Source organism: Acanthaster planci, linkage group LG07 (assembly GCF_054643075.1).
Source record: "Acanthaster planci isolate LZ-2023a linkage group LG07, COTS_SCS, whole genome shotgun sequence".
NCBI lineage: Eukaryota > Metazoa > Echinodermata > Asteroidea > Valvatida > Acanthasteridae > Acanthaster > Acanthaster planci.
This window is the reverse complement of record NC_141783.1, coordinates 2,312,290-2,322,740: the sequence shown is the minus strand read 5'-3', so window position 1 is coordinate 2,322,740 and position 10,451 is coordinate 2,312,290. Positions and strand designations below refer to the sequence as shown.

The 10,451-nt window shown below is 41.2% G+C and overlaps 1 protein-coding gene across 1 annotated transcript; it reads left to right on the top strand.

The window, feature by feature from the left end:
- LOC110979691 (uncharacterized) lies at window positions 1-7,245 on the top strand. Its single transcript, XM_022235714.2, has 5 exons — window positions 1-339; window positions 1,505-1,809; window positions 3,290-3,431; window positions 3,629-3,765; window positions 3,883-7,245. Exons 2-5 carry the CDS (start codon window positions 1,613-1,615, stop codon window positions 4,673-4,675), a joined length of 1,269 nt encoding a protein of 422 aa, XP_022091406.1. The 5' UTR covers window positions 1-339; window positions 1,505-1,612; the 3' UTR covers window positions 4,676-7,245.
- Window positions 7,246-10,451: the final 3,206 nt, after the last annotated feature.

Sequence of the window (10,451 nt, the reverse complement as noted above, 5' to 3'; positions counted from 1 at the left end):
CTAGAAAGCAAAATTCCAGAACAAGAAATCAGTTCGTGGAGGAAAAAAGCCTGAATAAATTTACGTCTTTACGTTGCCGGTTCAGCTGGGTAACTGCAGCCTATTTTTTTTCGTACAGTCATCGTGCCCCAGAGGGCGCTCTTCGTAAACAGCGGCTCTAAAACAATGACATGACGGCCACTCGTACCATGTTCAAAGGGCATGTTACATCATGATCAGATATGCTTTACGTGATGTGCATTTTTATGCATGCACCGTATCTCACACCAGTTCAGTGCTGTCCTTGTTTGAACCACACAGCTGTGAATAATTATGCTGTGATCATCGACAAGGTGTAAGGTAAGTCACACCATTCCGTAGAATACCATCATACTGACATGACAGAGGTAGGCCTAGTCATCCTATGTACATGTACACGAAGGCCTACCGTTTGGGAAAGAGTTCCATATCCAGACTCGTGCGTGACCATAGTCACCAGGTCTTTTACTTCATCACTTAGTCGTGTTAGTAAGTGACTTGCTTTGAAAACCAATCAGACTTGACAAAAAGTGGCGACCTGGCGACTATATGGTCACACACGTCAACTACTTGAAGTAGTTGACGCATGTGACCGTATAGTCGCCAGTTCAAGGGAAAGCTAAGTGCATGTCCGTATTTGGAAATCTTACCCCTTTGTGATCAAACGTGGATTTGACACCAGCATTCAGATGTGTCAATGGCACAAACGACAGTAACTTGCGAGGTGCCAATCCGGCATTGTTTCAAGGGGCACGTAAATGAAATGACCTGCAGTTAGTACAGAGATTGTACCATCATCTCAAAAGTCACATATTTCTCCCCTTCCGATCAACTAAGCAGCAAAATTAGTCTTCAGTCACTCTCTGGGATCAACATGCATTTCATTTTTTTGCAAAACGTAAACTGGTGTTCTGAATCAAGAACAACCTGATATTTTGTTCCATTATATTTGGAGATAAACGATGATAGCTTGTTATTGTTCCTAAAATTCAATACTTTGTCTCAAATGTGGAGCCACTTATGAAAAGCTAATAACCTTACAAATCTGTCGTACTGTCTTCTTATCCTTATTATTTCTCTACATCCCTCCCCATGCCCCAGCATTAGCTGGATTAAAATATCCCTTGGCTGACGTTAAACTGATACATTGTCTGCTTTGCCGTAGTCTCTTACTTTTCTATCCTCCGTTCTCAGTGCCACTGCCTGCCTTACTTTACCTCAAGGACCCTCTGTTGATTATTCCCTTCTCCTGTCTCATCGTAGTGCACCAAAGCTTGTTTTTACCCTCTGTTGGGAATTTGCTGCGGGCAGCTCTTGTCGTGTAGCCCTAGGCTCTTCTCTAACCTGCAATGACATATTTCCTGGCCTTGATGTGCATACCAGAATAAAAAAAAATTACAAAGCTGTTTAGTGATTTTAGAGTGGATTGTCACAATTATACCATTTGCAGTGAGCTGTTGTAACATATAACATGTTTACATTTCAGACAATAGATGTGACTTCAAAACACCGAGTGTTTTGACATTGACAGCAATACGGTGAATTCCCCATCAAGACTGATCAACGTACATGTAAGAACTCAACGGACGTGAAAATGATGAAAGTTGCAGTCATTGGCGGCGGCGCAGCGGGGCTGTGCGCGGCGAGGTACCTCAGCGCCAAGCCCAGTTTGTTCCAGGCGACCGTTTACGAGCAGTCGGATCAGGTCGGAGGCACCTGGGTGTACAGGGATGATGTAGGCACGGATAAGTATGGCCAGCCTATTCACTCAAGCATGTACAGTCGGCTCAGGTAAGTGACCAGTGGAAGCTGGACAGATTTATAGGCCACAGGTGTTCAGGCCATAGAATCAAGTCAGGTTTCTTGTCAATCCACCTCGGGCAGAAGCACCCCCTCATTGATTGAAAAGAGCCAGGTTGGTCTGGAGTGTTCATTCTCTTGGTAGCGATGCAACCGTGACGCGTGCATGTCCTAGTCATTCGTGCATCAGCGCAGTTCAGATCCGACCAAAGGAGCCTCCGATGTGAAGAAAATAGTGCTTTTTCTTGGTCCAGCTTGAGGCCCATAAAGTATGATGTGAAACAAGTCGCAATTTATGATAACTGCACAACTGGAATTAGGATAGACTTTTTTTTAATTTTGAAGTTGCACTATGAAGGTCATTCGTGTACAGTCAACTCTACTGTTATAAAGAGTGAAGTTTGCAAATTCCAATTTCTTGAAGGATTACGTTTTACTTTGTTTCTCCATTCTTTTAAAACAACGTCCTGGTTATAACAAAGCACAATGTAGTTAGTCTGGTCCTTGCAACTTTGTTACACATGTAGCAAGAGTTAACTGTGAACAGCATCACCCATACCTCCATTTGAATAGTTTTGTTAAATTTATCGGTACTTTGTGACACTCTCCGCCCCAAGTTGAAGTGCGCCCCCAAACGGCAAAAAAAAGACAGATGGTTGTAAGTTTTCCAAACAGGTTCTTGCACGCGTTCTGCATGTATGCAACGACCATACGCATACTCAGCATGATCTGCGTCAAAAGCGCTATTGATCTCCATTATAAACGCGCACCCATGCAGCAAGTACCTAAAAACATGCCCTCTTTTGTTCCGTTTGGAGCGGATCGAAGATATCATGAATTCTTCCCAGAAGTGGAAATGAAACATCTTTAAACGACTTTCTTTTTAATGAGCATACAACTCACACACACACACACACTACAGTGTGTATTTGCCTGCAACTGTGGACCCCCTAGTGTTCCTCTTTTGTTTGTACTTCAACTTTTTAGGAGACCACCCGTATGTTTTGTACACAGTTGTCAATTTGGGACCCTCTGTCAATCGGGGACCTTATTTTCTTGAACTGGGAACACGATTTTCAGCTGGTTTTTGTACAAAGTTTCCTTGACTATTCCTCTGCCTTTTATGGCAAATGACCCCTACCCCAAAATGCCTCTAAATTTTTTCAGAGAAAGGGAAACGTCCTGTGGACGTGTTTAAGTCCACAGAACGTCTTTCTTTCCTGCATCGTGTTGATGTCTTTTGTTCACAGGTCCACACGAAGTATGTAAGGTTAGCGCACACCCACACACAACAACTTAATTACTTCATTAGATTGTTACTTCTTTTTGAAACGTGGAAAGCCCAGAAGCGAGTAGCCGTGCGATTAAATATTCTATTGAAAAAGCTCCATGACATGGACCCCAATGCTCATCATTTGTACCATGTAATTTTAAGTTGCCACTCTCAGAAAGAATTGGTACTTGCTTTCAGGACTAATCTTCCCAAGGAAGTCATGCTGTTTCCGGATTTGCCAATAGTAGAGGGCGACAAAACATCCTTCATAAAACACTCGGAAGTCTTACAGTACCTCAACCGATATGTTACGACATTTGACTTGCACAAGTGTATCCAGGTAAAGGCATGGGAGCTTTTTTCCACAGTTTCTTTACATTTTCAGAAGGCTTATTGACATCACTGTCAGGCGTGCACTGTCATGAAGATAGTCACTGAAGCAGAAAAATCATTTGAAGTAAAATGTTGATGTGCTTTTATGAGGATTAAATATACTTTTTCCTTTGCTTTGCTGAATTTTCCTTTTTGTTTATATAGCTTCTGACGCGAGTTGAGTCGGTCAAGCCGGTCACGAAAAGTGGCAAAACTACTTGGGAAGTAACGGCAAGGAGTGCAGTGGACCCTGACTCTTCTCCATCCGTCAACCAGTTTGATGCCGTCATGGTTTGCAATGGGTAAGGGCTGCAAAATTACAAGACAGGATCAGTGAAGACCAAATGTAATAAAATCATGTTTAGACCAAACTTGTGCATGGTTGTGGAATTGAAAATGTGCACTGGTTTCTCCAACAGACAATATGCTGTCCCCAACTGGCCAATCATACCGGGTTTGGAGACCTTCACTGGGAAAGTGATCCACAGTCATGACTATCGACATCCGGAGCATTTCCAAGGCCAGACGGTGGTGTTACTTGGTGCTGGCAACTCCGGCGTGGATATTTCACTTGATCTCCATGTGCACGCGAAGAGGGTGTACCTCAGCCATCTACACCCACCAGTCCAGGGGGTTCTCCCAGGCAATATGCAGCAGGTTTCGGGCATCAAAGCGGTGCGGGGCAGCAGTGTTGACTTCTCGGATGGTCGGAGCGTGGAGGCCGATGCGCTGATCCTGTGCACAGGTTACCTGTACAACTTCCCTTTCTTGACGCCCGAGTGCGAGGTCACGGTGGACAGGAAGCGCGTCAGCCCGCTCTACAAACACGTCATCCACACGAAGTTCCCCTCCTTGTCGTTCGTCGGGCTGGTTTGGCGGGTCTGCCCATTCCTGCTGATGAGCTGCCAGGTGCGGTTCGTCATTTCTGCCTTGGAGGAGAGAATGACTCTCCCAAGCAAGGAGGAAATGGACGCAGACACCCAGAAGGACTACGACTATCGCTGCAAAGTGCTGAAAATGCCCCATCACTACGCCCACAAACTGGGTGATATGCAATGGGAATACTGCAAGGAACTGCTACGGTTGGCCAACGTAGACGAAGATGATGCCACCAAACCCATCTTTGAAGAGCTTTATGTCGACTGTGCACACTGGAGAAATGAAGACCCGCTCAACTACAAGAACCGCAGATATGAGCTGACGGGCATTTAACCAAAACAGATTTATGGGTATGCACTCCTAACTAGGCTGCCTAATTTTTCTCATGAACGATATACACGCACCTTCATTACATTATGACTTACTGGCCTGTTGTAAAACCTCTGTACCATTAATCAAACTTATGTTAAGTGACGCATTAATGAGGAATTTGTTGGATAAAACCAACAAAGTTGTACATACACTGTGCTCGTCCCGTACGAGGTAAAGTGTTCAAATTCTAGATGATTTTTTTCTTTCCTTGCGCTTGCTTTCTTTGTTTTTAGCTCTTTTCTGAACAGTTAAGAAATCATTTGACTTCTACCGCATAAAACTGAAATACACACAGATGAGGTGATAAATTAGGGTGGTGTTCCTTTATCGTAAATGGGTAGGAGAGTTTTTCCATTCCTCTGTGAGCCCTGCACATGGTTGATTAAGCAGTTGATGAAATGTAGCCCGCAACAAAAGTGGCCAAGTGACCTACATACATTTACATGTACACGAAAATGTATTTCTTCTACGCCGCCTCACATTCTGTACCTGGGATGAAGCCACAATTTTGAAATGTTATTTTCATTAAAGAAGCTTTAAAATTGTTGCACTGTAATTGGGTGGGTTTTGAAGCTCCAGGTAATATTTTTTATGTTTTAGCCTTTGTAATATGAATTATATCATAAATTATTACATAATGAATAATATCTTGACCAAGCCTCAATAGTTGTAAAGCCTACACAGAAATAGTTATCCATATAGTGTATACACCGTACGGCTGTTTGATGTGCCTTCTGGTTGAAAAAAAAAATTACACCCAATATCTAAGTATTGTTTCTAACGCTCACAGTTATTGCCCTATTAAATTCGATTGCGTATCCATTTGCAATTTTTGGGGGGTTATAAAGAGATACAACATTCAGGTGTAAACAAATTTCAAACTGCTCTCTCTTGCAAAGCAATCTGGATCACCATAGGCAATAACGACTGTTTTAGTCCGGTCGACAGTCTGGATGCCGTGATTTAACCTGCCATATTGCGGAGAGTGGTAGAGGCGGAAACAAGTCATTCAAGAGTGGGCCGATGTGGAAAAGTTTATTGTGCGAAAAATCCGGGAACCTCTGATGAATTATTCAAGAAGATATCTATAAATGCTTTTTTGGGGGGAAGGAAATAATGACTTTTGGCTTGGGTCATTTTCAGCTGCCAAAGTCCAGACGGTACAAATAAGAGGACCGGTCAAGCACATTTTTATTCCCTTGGGCCAATAATGTGTACGGTATGTTTATTCAGGGCTGTAATAAATACTCAATAGCATGCCGAACACGTTTTCCAAGATAAGGCGTTGCCCAATCATCCAGCAGTTTTCATAGTAATAGATAAACAGGTATGTAACGGTTACAGAATTTGTTTATTTAACAATTCAGCATCCTTCAATGAGAAAAATGTGGAGGTTAGCGAGTCGATTGGGAGGCTTCTGATCGATTGGATGCTGGGTGCCGTCGCGGTGGTTTTGTCTGAGTTCGGAGATTTCGCGAAATCTCTTCAGCATCATGTCATGGACTCCCTCCGTCAGTGCAGAGACGTTGTCTGCCGTCTGGCCTTCGGTGGGAACATTGGGCAAGGTGTCCAGCACGATAGCAACCGATAGATGAAGGAGACACCAAAATACTCAGTGAACGGCATTCATTTACATACACATGCTTATTCTCATTTGTGGCAAGTTTGAAGCAGTTGCTGACAAGTGCGCACTCTGGTTGCTACTTTGGAGCGCATGATTCACAGTCTCTTAACTTTTAAAAGTCTGTGAATTGTTATCGGACTCGGAAAGGTCTATAGACACTGCGTCTTTCTGTTTTGCTTCTTTTGAAATTATATCCAATTACATGTTTACATCAGCGATTTCGTTTTTGAAATTTCTTTAATTCCTAATTTCTTTTTACGCAAATGGATTCATGCATTTCTTTTCAGACAGCATGTAGACACAAACCATAGGAGCTTCTTTTATTTTTTTAAGGTTCATCGAAATAAAGTGATTTCATCTTCGGCTCATGTTTGCATTTAAACCTAGTAAAAGGAAAGTCATCTTTGTCAAATTTACTTCAAAAAGTTTAAAGAGTGCACCTTTATCAAAGCGGTACTTCGAAGAATCAAACATGTGTTTGTACGAAGACGCAACAACAGGCACTATTGGAACCTGCAAAGAGTAGAGAATTATCGGAAAATATCAACGCACCAACGCGTTGGCCAATCACAATACGCGAAACCTGTCGACCCAATGCGCGTTTGGAAATGGTCGACAAATTTCGCGCGTTGTGATTAGCCAACGCGTTGCAAACTCTGGGAGGCGCACTCTTGTGAATCGCCCGTATTTAAGATCCAATGTCAAATGTAGTGTATAAGTATTATAATACCAGTTGTATGCTTTGGAAATACATAGGAACTACATGCAGACATAATGTATTTACTTTCCCTGATCTTTTTCTAGCAACTGCATAGAAGTTTCAGACGTATATGTAGTTAAATCTTTGAAAGAAATCGTTGATCTAGCCATTTGGCGATTAAAGCAACCCACTGGCTATTATGAAAAACATTTTTAGTTACTGTTTTTTGTTTTTTTTGCTTGCTTCTTTGAGTTGGACCTTTAAACTGTCCGAAGAGAAAGTGACATTTTTAGAAACACTTGTTATTATTCCAATGGCAGTGGTATTATTTGCATAAAGTTGTACCTGTGCCTGCACAGCAATGTGGAAGGCGCCTCTCTTGAAGGGAAGCATGTCAATTTCACTGGTGTGAGACCTGGTACCCTCTGGGTATATCCACAATTTTCCCTGTAGACACGGAACAGCAAAATCACAGAATTCATGTATTCAAAACTCGACAAGATGATCCTTGAAATTGTCTGGTAAGAGAAATGAACCGATGCAAAAGTAGTAAGTCTCTCACAGAGAGGCTTAATCGTTCGACTTTTGTGATCATGTACTGTCAAATTTACATCTTTGTCGAAATCGAAATTCTGCCTTAACATAATGTGTGTATTTGGTATGGCTTCTGCACGTAAAGACGAGAGGGCGCATTTGTCAACACAAATATCTTCCGTGCGCGTTTGATGCAGAGCTAGCTCGAGTAATTTGGAAATTTGAGGTGATTTCACGTGGACACCGGGCGAATAGCGTCATTGAAGGATGTGGAAAGCCTGCAGTTTATTGTTGACAGCCGATTGGTGCCCCTGAAAGGAACGAAGAAATAGAAATATTTGTATTAATTTTACTAAATACCCTTGAAATTACATCTTTGGGTTTCAGTTAACCTCATTTAAAATTGTTGTTTTGCAATTTTAACCCATATTTTGATGCTGTTTTGGTTTTTATGCTAAAGGAATTTGCATATTTATGAGTAGAACTATAACGTCATCCAAGGCACTGAATCTCAATGTTGCATTGACTTGTGCACAGAAAATTTCTCGCGTGTTGCTGCGTAAGCATATCTCCTTGTAAAAATCCTTTTCACAGAAATGTTCCCAGATAGCAAATTCGGGGTTCTTAATTTGAACATGAAAACATGCAACCTGAACCATGTCTTCCTGAATTTACATCCAAGCAAAAGCGCCCGCACTTGTCCAGAAATGCTTGGTCAATTTTTAATATTTGAAAAAGTGCACTGTTCAGTTCACGTAACTCAAAAAAGATGTCAAACCGTCTTCATACATGGAAGAAGAGTACAGAGATACACAAAAAAGATCCTAAGAAAAATTCATTTCCTGGAGCCTCTAACTTCTTCATCCGAGGTTTACCGCTCTTTACTAGGCCTTTGCGCAAGTTGACACATTTAACACATTAAAAACAATTACATACACATTAGGCCTACATGTAGACCACAAGCAGAATCACAATACTACACAACATTCCCTCTGACCTGAATATAGATATCTTATTCATTTCTTTCCATTATTTTGAATTTTTTTGCCAGTAATGTGCCAGTATGTTATCTGGTGATGCATTTGAATTCAAACGTGAAATCGTTGGAAACATTTGCCAATTTAATAAATGTTCTTGGTTTATGGCTTGGGTGGATTGAAATGCTTTTCGCGAGCAATTTCAAGTTAAATGAGCGTATATATAAATTTGACATATTTTTCCGATCGCTTATTCGAAAAACTCAATTGAATGTTCTCTCTAATTAATTTTGAATTTGACAAATCAGAGGCTCATGTGGTTATTTTAAATCAATTTAAAATGTGCCAGTCAGATTGTGAACTTTGGGATTATATTTAATGAGGGATTTAATAAAGCTATAGGCCCTACGTGTATCTCGTTATGCTGACAACCAAACGTTGAACAAATAATTTTTATGTATCCTTTTTGGATCCCCCTCGAAGTGTTATTTTCAAGAAAATATAAAGATCAGTAACTGGGCATAAAGTTGTGTACATTTCCCACGTAACATGTGATGTAATTTCAATGGACAAGCCACCCTTGGCTATAGTTATCGTTATTTTAGCACAACGTTTATCATATAGGATTTTTCATAACATGGTAACCTGAATCAGCTTTTACAATGACGATTCAAAGTACAACTTTTATCAATTCAAGGTTATCCAAAGTTCACGATGTCAAGCAGTGCTTCTGCATGCGGGGCCTGGCTCAAATAAAAAGACTGTTATTGTCAACAACTTGACTTTGAAGTTATTTAGTGATCATTTTTTAATTTCAAATCAGCTCCGTAAACAGGAAAAGTATACAAAAATGCTGTCAAAACACTACCCTTTTCTCTTTGAGGTATCGCACGCATTGGTCGCTTGACTCCCTGGCTTTTGCCGCGTTGCTCCGGTCGATAAATATAGCGCCACACACGATCATTGCAAGCCCGTAAAACAGCGTGTACTTGAGCGACTTCTTGGAGAGAATAGTGTACCGGCCAGGTGCCAAGGCTGATAAATACACTGACAAGTCCTATCCGAAAAAGAACGCCAATTACGAACGAAGTTGTACCAGAAGACTTAAATAATACGCTGAACCTCTAACGGATCTCATGCACGACAGATATCTTTTTCTTTTAAATGATTCAACTGAGGCAAACAAAACAAAAGTTCTACTCATGACTGTTCTGAATAATGAAGACGGTGAAATCAGTGATACGAGCTCTGTTGGGCAATTGTGTAATTAAAGAGACCATCAAACGACTATCTTATTTACAAGTCTTGAAAGGTTGATCGAGTTTCGAACGTATTAGAACGAAAACTAAAAAAAAAACGAAAACGAAAAATTAGTATTCCCAGCATGATGGTCGACAGTGAACAGCTGTGCCAATATAAGCACGTATTCCCGCGAGTACACTGCTTCACTTCCGTCAACATGACCTTTGACCGTTACAGATGGCTTGAAATGATGGTTCATGCAGATGAGATAACCATCCCTCAAAATGTTGTGATTTCATGTAAGACACTGCGACGTGGTTTTTTTTTGTCATAAGAACAAAGTAAAAATTAGCATTTAAAAAATGTTGCTAATGTATAATTGGCTTGTGTGATAGCGACCCTACGCGATGGTATGGAAACCTTTGGAATTATTTTATTCAGATCAAGTCCGATCAGCTGAGTTCAATGAGTCCTGATCAGCTCAGGCCATGTCCAAATTACTTGGCTCCGTCTGCGACTGCGGACGGCTATTTGCATGAACACTGCACTCGGGGCGCTCCTTCTGTTCAGAACTCTCCAAACAGAAATACTTGATAACATACTTTTCCGGTCACCTTATCTATCCCAGTACGGCTAATGAGAAAAACCCGTTCGTCGTAA

Coding starts and splice junctions, on each gene's coding strand:
- LOC110979691 (XM_022235714.2), top strand. CDS start 1,613: ATGATGAAAGTTGCAGTCATTGGCGGCGGCGCAGCGGGGCTGTGCGCG. Junction 3,432..3,628: donor ACTTGCACAAGTGTATCCAG/GTAAAGGCATGG, acceptor TTGTTTATATAG/CTTCTGACGCGAGTTGAGTC. Junction 3,766..3,882: donor GCCGTCATGGTTTGCAATGG/GTAAGGGCTGCA, acceptor TTTCTCCAACAG/ACAATATGCTGTCCCCAACT.